The sequence below is a fragment of the Heteronotia binoei genome, chromosome 6 (assembly GCF_032191835.1).
Source record: "Heteronotia binoei isolate CCM8104 ecotype False Entrance Well chromosome 6, APGP_CSIRO_Hbin_v1, whole genome shotgun sequence".
In the NCBI taxonomy this organism is placed as follows: domain Eukaryota; kingdom Metazoa; phylum Chordata; class Lepidosauria; order Squamata; family Gekkonidae; genus Heteronotia; species Heteronotia binoei.
In genome coordinates this window covers 62,478,512-62,493,110 of record NC_083228.1, presented here as the reverse complement: position 1 = coordinate 62,493,110, position 14,599 = coordinate 62,478,512, and the positions used below count along the sequence as shown (strand labels likewise).

At 39.8% G+C, this 14,599-nt stretch overlaps 1 protein-coding gene across 3 annotated transcripts in view; it reads left to right on the top strand.

The window, feature by feature from the left end:
* TRUB1 (TruB pseudouridine synthase family member 1) overlaps positions 1–3,662 on the top strand; it is a 73,846-nt gene extending 70,184 nt beyond the window's left edge. For all 3 annotated transcript variants that reach the window (XM_060241564.1, XM_060241567.1, XM_060241566.1), the window contains one exon: positions 2,644–3,662. In XM_060241564.1, the coding sequence (XP_060097547.1) occupies positions 2,644–2,858 (215 nt within the window). In that variant the 3' untranslated portion in view covers positions 2,859–3,662. The remainder of the gene's footprint in view (positions 1–2,643) is intronic.
* Positions 3,663–14,599: the final 10,937 nt, after the last annotated feature.

The following is a 14,599-nucleotide window of genomic DNA, read 5'->3' as shown; positions in this document are numbered from 1 at the left end:
AAGCCTACTCTTGAATATGATGTAACTGCCCAATTCAGGATTCCCTGGCTGCAATTTATGATCAAGTGCTTATCATTTCTTCTGTCTTAAATATTTGCAAATGGCTGTACTTGACTAGGGAGGTACCTGATTAGGTATAGTGGGCTAAAATACATGCAGTTTGTTGATTAAGAGGGCAAAGGCTGGGATCACATGAGTATTTCAGCCAAATATACCTAATCCCCTTGTCTGAAGAAGTGTGTTTTTAGCACACAGAAGCTTACGTTCTGAATAAAACTTAGTTGGTCTTAAAGGTGCAACATGACTCCTGCTTTGTTCAGATAGTTCATTACTGTATCAATTTTTCTTCCTCTGATATTGTCCTAGGCTGCTCTGATAATCTGCGTGGATGTAGATCAGCTGACTGATACAGTTCTTTACCATAACAGTTTTCTCCTTGCCTAGCAATCTGTCATACCAATTAGTCTTGGAAACACTATATAGTTGTCCTGTATAGTTCTGTGGTTGTTACCAAAGTTGCATAGAAGTAGACTTTTGTGATGTGGCTTTCACACCATTCTGAATGTATATTTTCGCCATACTGCATTCACTTGCCCTATCTGTAGAGGTAGTAGCAGCAATGGGTGAAGTGCAACCAAGGAAGTTATAGGTGGATGACAAAAACATGCGTCCCTTTTTATATACATGAGGCATTTAAAAAAGCATAATGACTGTAGCCAGGAGTGTTGAGTTCTGCATAAATTATGCATCTGAAATAATGGCCAGATGGCAAGGTATGCATTGTTGTCGGTAAATGTCTCCTGATTTTTTTTTAGGGAGGAAGGAGTGTGAGGGTGTGCCACCTTTTGTTTGTTTGTTGTTTGAGCAGGTGAGAGCTGGGTTTTGTGTGTGAATATTACTCAGATTCAAGTGAGAGCTGGATCTGGATTTGTGTTTGTTTGTTTATTCCCCGCCAAGGCTGGCTCAAGGCGGCTATATGTATATTAATGTAGGTAGGTCTTTATATTTTCCTCCTTTGTCTGCTGGTAGGAGAGATGTCCTTAGGAGGGACGAAATGGGGTGGGGAGGGTGCCATGATTCATAATGTGTGGGGTAGGGGGAGCTATGGTAGTGTGAGAAGAGCAAGCCCGGTAAGAAGGGACAGCAGACATGCATGCTATTGTTTCTTCTGACTCTTCTTTCAGCCAGAGTGATGTTGGTAACAACCCACCAGGCTATAAAATTCCTGCTGCTTACATGTCAGATCAGTCGTAGGAAAAATAGCAGCCATCCAGGATTTAATCCTGGACGAGAGGCCTGACCTGGCATGTATCACTGAGACTTGGCTAGGGCAAAGGGTAGGGGTTAACCTCTCTCAACTGTGCCCTCCAGGGTACATCAGCATAGATTGGCAGGCAGGGAGATAGTGTTGCTGTAGTCTGTAAGGATTCTATTCCCCCTGCCATGATGCCCCACACAAAAACTTACTGGTTTTGAGGCGGTGTACCTAACTTGGGATTGAGAGACCAGGATTGGGATAGCCAGTGCTTTTTTTGTAGCAGGAACTTCTAGGCTATTCCCCCTGATGTAGCCATTCCTCCTGGAGCTTAAAGTAGGCCCTGGAATAAGAGCCCTGTAAACTCTGGGAGGATTGGTTACATCAGGGGTGTGTGGCCTAATATACAAAGGAGTTCCTGCTACAAAAAAAGCCTTGGGGATAGCACTCTATGTGGGGCTGACCTTGAAAAGTGTTCAGAAAATTCATTTTGTACAGAATGCTGCAGTCAGAATGTTGACTGCAGTGGGTCATAGGAACCATATCACTTCAGTCTTGGCCTACCTACATTGGCTTCTGATTTGCTTCTGGGCACAATTCAAGATAGCCATCTTGATCCTCAAAGCCCTATGTGGTTTGGCACCAGCATGCCTGAAGAGACTGCCTGCCCTTATGAACCTGCCTTACCATTACAGTCATCTTTGGAGGCCCTGCTTCAGGTGCTCCCACCTTCTGAAATTAGGTGGGTGGCAGCCTGGGAGACGGCCTTCTCAGCCATGGCACCAATGCTATGGAGCTCTCTGGAGAGATTCATCAGCCTCATTCTGTTGTCATCTTCCACCAACAAGTGAAGACTTTTTTGTTTTGTTTGCCATTCTCTCAATGATCCCTCCTGCCTGACCAATGTCTTATGTTTTGTGTGTATTTTAAATTTTTAGAACTCTTTTAAAAAGTGTTTTAATGAGGTATGTTTTGGAGAAAGGTTTGTTTTAATAGTTTAAAAATGAATTTTATTGTGTATTTTTTAAATTGTTAGTTGCTTTGGTAGCCCTTGTAAGGGCAGAATGGCAGGATATAGGTTTTGTAAATAAATAGTTTGTAATGGGGAAAAAAAAGGTAGTTCCCAAACCCCACGCTCCCCAAGCTCTACCATCAAATCTCCTGGAATTTCCCATCCTAGTCAACCCTAAAATAGTCATAGTGTATCTGTTTAAAGAATGCTATCTACTTGATATTCTGTAGTAGCAAAATTGTACCTGAAGTGGTTTTAAAATAGTATGTTTATAGCTTGCCATAATATGGGACACTGACTCAAATTCTGTGAAATATTTGCCATTTTCTACATTTGATTGTTCCTCCTCTTTTCTACCCCCCCTCCCATGCTGTAGAGCTCTCATCCTGTGCCTCTGTTCAGGAGCTGACTCGAACAAAACAGGGACCATTTACCTTGGAAGAACATGCTCTTTATGAAGACAAATGGACAATTGATGAAATTGCCCAATCCCTGGAGCATTGCATGCCTCTTCTCTCTGTAGAACCATCTCGTAAAAAATTAAAGACTGAGCTGTCTGAAGAACACACCATGAGCTGTGAAGATAAGTGATAAGTCAGGTCAAGGAAAAAGACTGAATGACTGAGACGTTTTAAGATTGCTGTGGGATTGTCTTGTCTCCCCCTGTAAATTTACAGTCCTGTGTGTGGAGGATGACAAATTACAATGCATTGAAAATGATAGCTTTCTATCTTTTCTGTTCATGCTGAAACAAACACTAGAAGATGTCCAGCATTTTTTATTTCCTCTTGTATCTCTAGGATATATTGTAAATGTATTTGTCAGGGAAGCAAGACTTCTTGCTGCACCCTTGAAAAGAGCTTCCAGGATACTTTTTTAAAAAAAATCTCAATTATTTGTTTATGTGAAGTCATTTTGAGCTTTGCTAAATTGGTCTAGACATTGTGATTGAGGACCAAATTTTATTTAACTATATTATGATTGATTTAATGTATTGGAATATTGCCTAATATAATTTCACACAGCAATATATAAGGACCAGAAGCAGTGTTTACTTTAGATTCTTTCCTCCTACCCCCTAGATTTCTTGAAGTAAAAATTATTTTATCCCCATGAAATGAGTTTGCTGATGGGAATGTCTTAGATCATCTGGACAAGGTCGCCTTATTTTATTGTATCAATGTTAAAGATATCAGTTTGAGATCACTACAATAAGTGACTCTTTTAAAATACATTGATGTGGAAATGTGACCCCTTCCCTGTGCATTTTAAATTACTATGTATGGTTTTATTGTATTTTATATTCGTATGCTGTGAGCCGCCCTGAGCCTGCCCTGGCGGGGAGGGCGGGATACAAATAAAAAGTATTATTATTATTATTATTGACACAACTGACAATTGTCTCTACGCATTTTGTTGCATGAGAGAATTTAAGCAGCAGAATTTTAAGGTGCCCACTTCCATAGTGGAGTTACATAATTCATGGAGGACAGTTCTGTTGGCTATTGGAGAGCCAGTTTGGTGTAGTGGTTAAATGTGTGGACTCTTATCTGGGAGAACCGGGTTTGATTCCCCACTCGCACCTGCTAGCATGGCCTTGGATCAGCCATAGCTCTGGCAGAGGTTGTCCTTGAAAGGGCAGCTGCTGTGAGAGCCCTCTCCAGCCCCACCCACCTCACAGGGTGTCTGTTGTGGGGGAGGAAGGTAAAGGAGATTGTGAGCCACTCTGAGACTCTTCGGAGTGGAGTGCAGGATATAAATCCAATATCTTCTTCTTCTTCTGTTGTGGTAAAACAGAGGGCTCCATTTTCCTCAGGTGAGGAAAGTTCCATAGTGGTCAAGGTTGTAAATCTCCATACCTTAATGAGGAGTCTCTCCTTTTCCAGTCATTTCCTCCCCCAACAAAAGAATTCCAACAACTGTTTTTTCTAATATTTCATTGCCATGTCTGTCTCACAGCAAAGAAGCGTGATGAAAGCAGTTTCATTCCCAAAAACAGACTTGAGGCTAGAATGAAATGTGTGTAGATAATCAGCAGGGAGGCAGTCACCACTTTGCACATCTAACCAGGCATTCCTGCAGTGTTGCTTTCAATATAAAAATCAGAGCAAAGCAGATGGGAGTGATATTAATTTGCCGAATGCTTTGTGAGCTTTCAATGAGCACCCAAGAGTTCCAATGAGCTGTGAACCTCACCCTGTTGAAACCCTCCGACAAATAGTACTGTAACTTTTCTGAACTAATCTTAAGAGATTTGGGGAGTAAACTAGTATTTCTTCTGCATTTTTTCTTTTGCCACAACATACTTGAAAGGAGTGAGGATATGAATCTCCTAAGAGTTTTGTCTCAGCTTCTTCAGGTACGGCTTTAAAACCCAGAGCTTGCAGAGAGCATGAGCTGAAGAGTTTGGTTGTTTTGGCCCTAAGTGTTTGGGAAGATGATCCTGAAAAACTATCCCTAGGAGCAACAGATTTAATCTTCTTTGCTCTGATGCACCAGCACCATCTTCACAAAACGCCACTAACTCAATCCATTATCTGAGAGTCCAAAGTACAGACTATCATAAGCTAGCAGACAAACTGTATTAATTGCTAAAATGGTCCAACAAATTCATTATCAATCAAATCAAATTACTACTGAACTTGAGAGGCTAAATGCTAGGTCTTCTTAATTAACTGATAAAAGAATGAAGTCCTATAGGAATGCTGTGTAGATGACTGAAATCTACCCAAGTAGAGTATCCCACCATTTGAGTACAAATTAATTTGGCCTTGCAGGCTTTTAAGCTTTTCCCCTACAAAGGCAATTTCAATAAAAAGTATATCCATCCAGTGTTTAAACTGTCTTCTATGAATGTCATTGAACAAGAGAGATTTAACTGAAATTGATATATTCCCAGGTATGTACTTATAACACATATGTGAACCTTTAAAAGCTCAATGCTGATTTATAGGGATCAAAGAAAATTATAACAATATGGACTGATTCCATAAAGGGTATTAATTAATGTTTTGAGAGAGCCTCTGGCAGTTCTCAAAGTTATGCTTTGAAAACCCTGGTAGCAAAGCATTTGGGCAGAAGCCTGAGGGCCTCTCAGAATTTCTGATTAACTGGGAGGAACCCATTGTTAACACGGAGTCCTTGTGTTGTGTTTACTAAGCACATTAATTTGACAGAAACAAAAAAGCATGTAATTCTGAACATTAATACAATATTCTTTTAAAAGTCTGTTTTGGGTCCAGTGACAGACAGGAGGCTGTACTCCCACTGAGGGGTAAAACAGTCACTCAACTGTTTTGAACTTGAGTCTATGAGAGTGCTGCTCCAGCATCCAGTCACCTTTCGGAGGAGGGATGGAGTGCTGGAAAGAAGCACAAAAGGAAAGAGTTCAGATCTGCCTCAGGGAGAGGGCAGTGATACAGCTTTGGTCTGCCTCACCAAGAGAGTGGTTTGAAGGGTAGCTCTGTCTGGTAGTGTGGCAGAGTGGCTTACCTCTATTTCTAGAAGAAGGCAGAGTACCTGGTTGTGAGGCCTGTCTCTGGTAATCAGCAGGCCTTGAATCATTTGGCCTGAGTCTTGGGAAAGGGCAAGCTGGTATAGGTGGAATCATGTGTATGTGTGAATGAAAAGATCCAACCTGGTTGCTAGTGAGTGAAAACCTGTTTGTAACTGCAAGTGTTAAAGAGAATTTACCACATAACCATGCATAGATGAATCTTCTTTGTTTTTTTGTTGAACCTCCTGCGTCAATAATCTCTGTGCTCAGTACAAAACTTCTCTCACATCAGTGACCCACAGCCTTTATTCTTACCACCATAAGAACATCTTGTAACTGAGGGGAAGGCTGATATCTCAAAGCCAGCCTGGTTCCCCAAAATCATATGAGGCTGTGTGGAATCTCTTGGTTTCAAGAAAGGGCCTGTCATAGGTCCTGTTTCAGCAAGCTATTTCGGCATTTCATGAGTATTTGATTGGTGATAATTGTGTTTGCAAGAAGGTCTTTTTGACCTACAGACATGGAGCAAATACCTTCAGTATGTTTCCTCAGTATGGATATGGTACAGAAGAAAATATATTCTTGCATATAACCATAGTCCATGAGTACTTCATGGACGTAGTTACTTCTCTTCTTTTGGAGGTAAAAATGGGTACTAAACTTTTTATGTGCTGCTACTTCAGCTGTAACATGTGAAGTGGCCTTGAGTACTTTTTCCATCTATGCAATTACCTTTAATAGGAGACATGCATAAAGTATAGTATGACAGTGAAACAATAAATGTATATTTTTCTAAAGAGAGATTCATGCTATGTGCTTCAGAGAATGCTAATTATCTGACAAGTTATTTTTCCTAAAGAAAGAATTCTTGCCTTAAAGGTTATAGCTGGACAAATCCAAGTGTTTTTGTACATAATATTACCTAGAAATAGCATTGTAGGTGGATTCAAATAAGGGTTTGAGAGTTGTGCAGAGTAATTTAAACTCAGAGCATTTAAACTCTGAAAAAACAATGGTTATATGTAGTCGCATTAGCGGTATGCTTTTTGCCTCTTAAAATCCTACTGTTAATACACATTCAAGAGATTAATATGAATGACTAAAATTGCATTTCATTTGCTGTTGTCACTGGACAAAAGGTTCAGTTTTAAAATGTAATTTGCTTTATGGTTTAAGGGCCCATGTTCAGTTAGCTATTTGAATAAACCAAATACAGTTTTCTTTGGAATGTGCAGTCTTTTATTTCCTGTTTTGCTTTTCATTGTTGAGAAGCAAAATAATGAAGTCCTGCCACTACAGTGTCATAGATATCCAAGGTAAAAATATTTAGTACATAATTTCTCAGCATAAAGCATTTTCGAGCCTTTGAAGTACACAAAGGTTATAGCTGAAGACAATGGGCACATTGAATCAATGGTATGATCATTTTATATTGCTGTAGTTACTGTCTAGGTGGGAGCCTTGGTAATAGCAGGGCATTGTGAGATTTAAATCCCAGCCTACCAAAAATTTATCTGTATAATAGCTCTATGAAGCAACCTAGAGAAGAAATTTATGACCATCCCTCTCTTGTTGGCCTGATCCCACTGTTGCAACTCATCTTCACAAAATGAAGTCTAGTTCATATGACTGATTTTTAACTTCATTCTGACTTCCTCAGTTGATACTACTTTTTGCATGTAGAAAATAATTCATGTGACCAAGCACATAACGAACAGTATACAAAAAGGTACATCATTAATCACTGTTCTGTAACCTGGGTTTATAGCAGAAGACTTGGACAATTAACTATTTCACTGCAGGTAAACAGAAAAGTCACTGCCCACCTACCGTTTTTGAACATTTTACCCTAAGGTCATAACATGTTCTCTGATGTGTCCTGCATGCTTCCCTGATTGAAAGACTTTCTGTTTGATCCCTGTGAACAGATTCTTTCCAGGCACTGTTTTTGATGATGTATCCAGCATGATGCATGAATTATAGCTTGTCCTGTTGTTTAATGTTGGAGGCCTATCTGAACGGAAAAGTTATGGCAGAACATAGCATGCAGAAAGATTTCAATCGATGAAGATATGGAAATGAGAGCTGCTGTACTTTTTTAATAAAGATTTTCCTGTACTTCTGTGTTAAGTCCCACATAACTAGTTGTAGGATCACAGCCAGAATTTTGCAGGTATGTTATAAACCATGGCAACTCAAAGGCTTTCTGTATATAGAATTAGAATTAATAAAGGCTGAAAGTAAAAAGAACAAAATGGGACACATAACATTGCCTTTTTCAACAACAATATTCTAGGTCGTTTGAAACACGTTCTATATCTAAAATTCTGTTTGAATCTGCTTCTTTCCTCCCCCCCCCAACCCCCCCCCCTCTGGAGTATTACATGTCAATAAACTGCCAATCTGAGACTGAATCTCAGGAATGAGATGCATGATCATACTTTGTGGATAGATGACTTTTAGTACAATCACTGGTACATCAATGGTGTCATTTTTTAACAAATAACTGATTTACATAGCTAATTAAATGTACCTTTAAGATGAAATGTGAGCTCATGTTACATTGAAGTGGGGTATGTAAAGGCTCTGGCTCATTTGAAGCATGTAAAGAGTGATTAAATTCACCTTTATATGGAACTGAATGTAGAGATCATATCCTGATACTCTTTGGATGGACACATACAAACTTCCTACAGCCTGTGTTCATCTTGATAAAATGTCATGCTTTTTAGCGGAAAGCTGAACTATGCTCCCTTGATAATTAAGTGAGCAAAATAAAAAGGCTGTGTTTGAATTTCCACAGTGTTGTGGGCTAAATAGAGGCTATCATGTCTGTTGCCCCTCCAAATCCTGTGCAATGTCACTTATTTCAGTAGAGGTCATTACAGAACTGAGTGTAATGTTTGATCTGGTACTCACAAGAGTGTCATCTGAAAGCTAGTCAAATTCACTTAAAAGCCCAAAATTTCTTTTTGTATCAAGTTCTTATTCAGTAATATAAATGTGTTACAAAGAAATACTTGACAGGATCCCATTAGTTTTTCTGCTTGGGTCTCCAGAAATATCTTTCTAGCCTTTGTTTTTATCTTGGCAAGTTGCTTGTCACAGTTATGTTAATTCAGCCTGTAGCTCAGGCTTGGATGGCAGCAGTGAATCTCTGGAAGCTGAGATTTATGTTGCATGTATGGGCAGTGTGTGTAAATGAGACAACCTGTATGGGAAGGGTGCTCAGGCTAGTCTGATCTTATCTGATCTTGGCTAGTATTTGGATGGGAGACCATCAAGGAAGTGCAGAGGCAAGCAATGACAAACCATCTCAGAATGTCTCTTGTCTTGAAAATCCTACAGGGTCATCATGAATCAGCTGCAACTTGATGGTACTTTCCATCACCACCATATGTGAAGGGTAAGGACATAAACACAGTCTGTTCCACTAGTTCCCCTGCTACAGTAAAGACACTAATCCAGGTAGATTTGAACTGTGTACTTTAGAAATGTCTAGATTTAAAGATTCCACTCCTGTTGCAATGCTGTATCAATATCTTTCTGTTTTGCATCACTGTTTCATCCAAAATTTCAAAAAATCTAAAACTTTCAGTTGTGACCTTACTCAAAAATATGGTTTCCTGTTCTGCAGGCACAGAAGCTGGTTAACATCAAGCTGTTATGTTCTATCACAGCCATTCTGATGGTATTCATTTGTGAGTTTTGCAATTGGTGCCACTGGCAAATATTCTGGAAGGACCAAACCGCACGACAGGATGGTAAATACTGTGTTTCTGTACTCAAAGGATGAGAACACTGGGAAAAGAAGCTGTTAAAAAAAGAAGCTGGATGTAGCTAACTCAGTTTTAATCACTGGACTGAAATTGAGTTGGCTATAAATACAGTTGTGAGAATTGTGAAATAGTCAATGGTGCATGTTTTTATAGCTGAGTTTCAGGGGTTATTTGATAATGTGAAATGTACCTCTGTGCTGTGGAAATCTGCAAAGGGAAAGCAAAATCAAAACCACTGTGCTGCTACAGAGGTTGTGTGGTCAGTAATCTTGGAAAGGTCTTACAAGCAATGCTGACATTTTCAAAGATTGGTTGAAAGGACTTTGTTCTTCCACTGTCACTAATGTCTTTGTCCTGTTCCAGTCAGATGAATTTTTGCAATCGCTGAGAAATCTGTATGAACATTTTAGCCACTCTTCTGTAAGTCAGAGCCCTTGCCTTTGTCCTAATGGAGCAGAAGTATGCTTAAATCTTCTCATGTTTCTTTTTATCTTCCACTTTCCCTAAAGAACTGAGTATATGATTCTCTTCTTAGGCTGAGAGACAGAGCGACTGACCCAGAGTCACTCGAGGGCTAGCTATATGTTACATGTGAAATGAATCAGAAGAGGGTCCCTTGACCTGACTCACTGGTCATTAGGGGAATTCACTTTAAAAACTGCTATCATTTGGTAAGGGTCTGAGCACTGTGCGGGGAGAAGAGGGTCTTCTGCCTTCATTTCCACACCATTTTCCTTATTGGAAACAGCCACAGCTTGCCACTTCCTCAAGTTCCACATGTTCTTGATCACATGATCCCAAGACACATGGAGCCCAAGGAAAGGACTTAGCCTTTTGGACTTTTCTTTGGTGGTGAAAATGGTATGGGAGTGAAAGCAAAAGCTTCCTCCCTACTTGAAGCACTCCAGGTTGCACCAAGTGACAGAGCAGTTTTTTTAAAAGTTCCAATATACTTGTGATTGTGAGTTGGGTTTGAGACCTCCAACCTTTCATTTTCATTCTGGCTAAGTGGTGTGTTGAAATGAGAGTACTCTGGCAGAAGTTAGGAAAAATCACAGCTTGCCAATGGGGGATGATAGTAGTGGGCTACAAAGACCTTTATTCTGAGAGGAGAAGCTTATGCTTCAGAAGCAAAGTCCCAGTTTCAGTGACTGGCACTTCAAGTTTTTAAAAGGATCTTGAGTAGCATGGCTGAGGAAAGATCTCTGTACCCGAGCCCTTGGAGAGCTGCTGGCAGTTGGAGAAGACAACAGAAAACTCAATGGGCTAGTTACCATACTAAGTTGCCTCCACACCATAACCTTTGTGTACTACTGATGGATTTCTTTTCCATAATCAGCTGTAACAAGGGCTCTACAAATAAGCCAGTTTGGTGCAGTGGTTAAGTGCACAGACTCTTATCTGGAAGAACCAAGTTTCATTCCCCACTCCTCCCACCTGCTGAGTGACCTTGGGTCAGTCAGTTCTCTCAGAGCTGTTCTCACAAGAGCAATTCTCACAGGGTGTCGTGGGGATGGGAAGGGAAAAAAAGATTGCAATTGTAAGCCACTCTGAGACTCCTTTGTATAGTGAATGGTGGGGTATAAATCCAATCTCTTCCTCCATCTCCTCCAGTATATTTTACATAAAAAGCAAGTAATGCCTTTCCCCATAGACAGATCTGTTGAGTTGCATCTGAAGCTGTTTGCTTACAGAAAGGTAGTGGTGGGGAATTGTTTCTGTGACACTAATGTAATGTCACAGCCCACATTGTCCCCAATGGTCTCCCAGTTTCCATTATTTGCTTTTTCTGGGAGCTAATAACTTCAGCAAGAAGGCCAAAGCAGCAGAGGCTCATTTCATAAGCACAGCTCCATTCATTGTCTTTTGAATCCATTCCATGAATAAGTCCTTTTTGGCAAGGTTCCCATTCTTCATGCACCTGTTCCTTTAAGTATTACTTACCACTTGATGTTGCACAGCCTTTGCTTCTCCATGCTGAATTACCTCCTCTTAGTTATGTCTGTTTACACTTGTATGCTCTCACAAATGTTAATGAGCTATGATGAAGTAATGTTAGGAAAGAGGCACCTGGATTTGTGGAATGGCCAGTTTGAATGCTTGTGATATTTTAGAAAATTGAGCAACAGCCATTAAGTATTGCTCTCATTTAACCAAGACCCTTCTAGTGCAAATGTTGATGCTTCGTTTGAATCTGACTGTAGCATTACTATAAATCACTGTGGCTCTGCTGAGAGTTGCAGTAGCTTGACCTACTTCTACCTGCAAGATACCCAACAGTGAAATTCAAATATGGGTTTACTGAAGGCTGCCAGAGTCACTCATTCTCATGGGTTGCTTTAGTGCTGGGTTGCTAGAATAGACACGAAATGCAGGAGGAAAGAAATGAAAGTAGCAATTTCTCTTTCTTAAGACCTTAAGGGGGAAAGAAGTATAGGCTCTTTCAAGGTAAACATTTACTGAAATTCTATATAAACCAGAAGTAACACCCACTATAACAACTTCTAATTCCAACAGAATGTTATAGAGGCATGAGCAAAAGCACTCAGTGTGTCATTCAGGATTCAATCTGAACCATAGTTCTCCAGTCCTTAGCCCTTGACCCTGTTGTTAATTATGAAGCTTAGTTCCAAAACAATATGATAAAGTGCCATATTCCTGGAAGAAGGAAGAAGTGCCAGGTAGGGAAATATTGAAAATCAGGGGTTGTGCATAGTGAGTTTAAAACAATAATAAAATAAAATGTCAAACCCAGTCTTATCAATTCGGCAATATACATAATTTCTTAATAAGAAGTTCAAATGCATACAGATTACTTTACATAATTTGTTCTGCCTGATTTAAGGATGAATAATGAACCCTGCAAGCCACTGGAATTCTTATTCAGGTATCCCCAAAATGTCTGATATTCCAGCAGCCATTGCCCTTATGCTTCCAGTAGGTCTTTGCAGACATCCAGGCTTGTTAATTGTAACTGAGATTCTCAGGATGCTGACCCCATAGCATATTTTGTTATTTTCTTGCAGAAGTTTAGTATTTAAACATTCCTGCTAATAACAACATCACAGAGCCACTGAGAGGCAAGCTCCTCAACATCGGTGCTCTCATTCTTTAGTGCAATATAACTACATTCTTTCAAAATCGAGAGCAAGCAAGGAGATGAATGGTGGAAAAAGCCTATGTACTCTAATAGCATGGTTCTAAATATAGTGGGATGTATTGCTAGAATTTACTGTGTCTTTGAGGGTTTTAGAAATAATCCATTCACTGTGCATTGTCTACAAAACCATGACTAGCTCCCACATGTGAAAAAGCTTGCATACCAGTAGGCATGGCTCCAAAACAGCAGCAGATGATCCTTTTAAATTCTAAATCAGGCACTGGTGTGTCTTGTGTACTTGGAATTACCCTTAGAGCCTATACTCATAGACAATCTGGAATAAACCAACATAAAGTTGCTCTAGCACTTCTCATGCTTGGACAGACATTCATAGAAAATTTCTTAGGTATCAGAGAGTGGTAGCAAGTGATGTTTCATGTTAGGATACACATCCTTTGTTCCAGATTATTCTGGTCAGGCCTGATTCAGATACAGGCATCCACTGGTGTCTGGTTAGCTTTTCCGCATAAGGTCATTAATCTTCTGACAAGAGGGTACACTTCAGCAAGTAAAATATTAGAGAATTATGCCCTCTTTTTATGAAACCATAATTATTTACACTTTTAACAATGATTCACCTTAAAGAATGTAATAGTGCCATCTCTCTATTTTACATAGATCATTAAAGGAGAGCAATTATTTAAACCTGTTAAAATGGCTTACTAAGAGTAAACAGGTTACAGGCAAAGAGTATCTGCAGAGAAGATGTTTTGGGACACTTCAGTTCCCCATATTTATGGGGTTTCAAAATAATTTCCCAATAATAGCTAGTTGTCTTACCAGATAAGGACTCACATTATTGGCTAACTAATTATCTTGTACATTCAAACAGCATAAAAGTTACCTATATTAATGAATTTTCTTAAAATGTACAAAAGTTGCATTAGAACATTCTCACTACTGTTAATCATAACCAAAAGTATCAAATATCTCATACATATGAGAATCTGTTGGCTCCCAACCAACACACCTTAGAATTATATCCACTGCCACAGCTAGACCTTTACAGAAATTACCCACTGAGAAGACCAGTCCAGGACTCCCAGTTTCCCTTCCATATGTTGCTGTTCTAAAGCCTCACCTTATACCTGAATTTCCCACTATTCAACATCTGGTTACCACAGGGACAGCACACTGCACTCGCACACCACTGGGGGATTAGCCACTTGCCAATTCATTGTTCCTTCCCTCTCCTGATGTTTAAAGTTCAAATAGTGAAGGTCTAAAATGGTAGAGAGAAGCTCAAATGGTGAAGGTCTGGATGGTAGAAGTACAACTACAAGCATTAAAAATTATAAAACATTTATTAAAAAGAAAATGTCCACACGCATGCCCTCAGCACAGCAACAGACTGAGCAAGAAAAGTGTAAACATGAAATTCCTTTGTTGTTCACTGCACATAACCTATGATCTCAGGGCTTTTCTTTTAACAGGAGCTTACAGTAGGCCCTGTATTAAAAGCCCTGAAAACTCTTGGAGGATTGGCTATATCAGGAGGGTGTGGTCTAATAAACAAAAAAAATCCTGCTACAAAAAAAAGTCCTGCTGATCGTATTCAATGCAAGGTCTTTAACTTAGATGTTTTAAAAGCTCCCCATTACCTTGGAGTCTTTGTTTAGGCCTGCAGGCTCCTCATGGCAATTATGGCCTGGAGCTCAGATGTAAGAGCTCCTTCCTCTTAGATGGAATCGGCCAAAGAGAGACTCTCCCCTCCAGGGTAAAAAAGCTTTTCCTGAAGTCTCCATGAAGATCTCTTCTATCTCAGACGTCCCGAAATTCTCTTCCCTGCTAGGTATCAGCTTCTAGCTAGAGCACTGTCTCCAGCCTGGGTATCCATTAGCACTTCTAAAGGATGGCTGGGCAAGACTAAACGAGCCCAATTAAATTTACTCTCCCT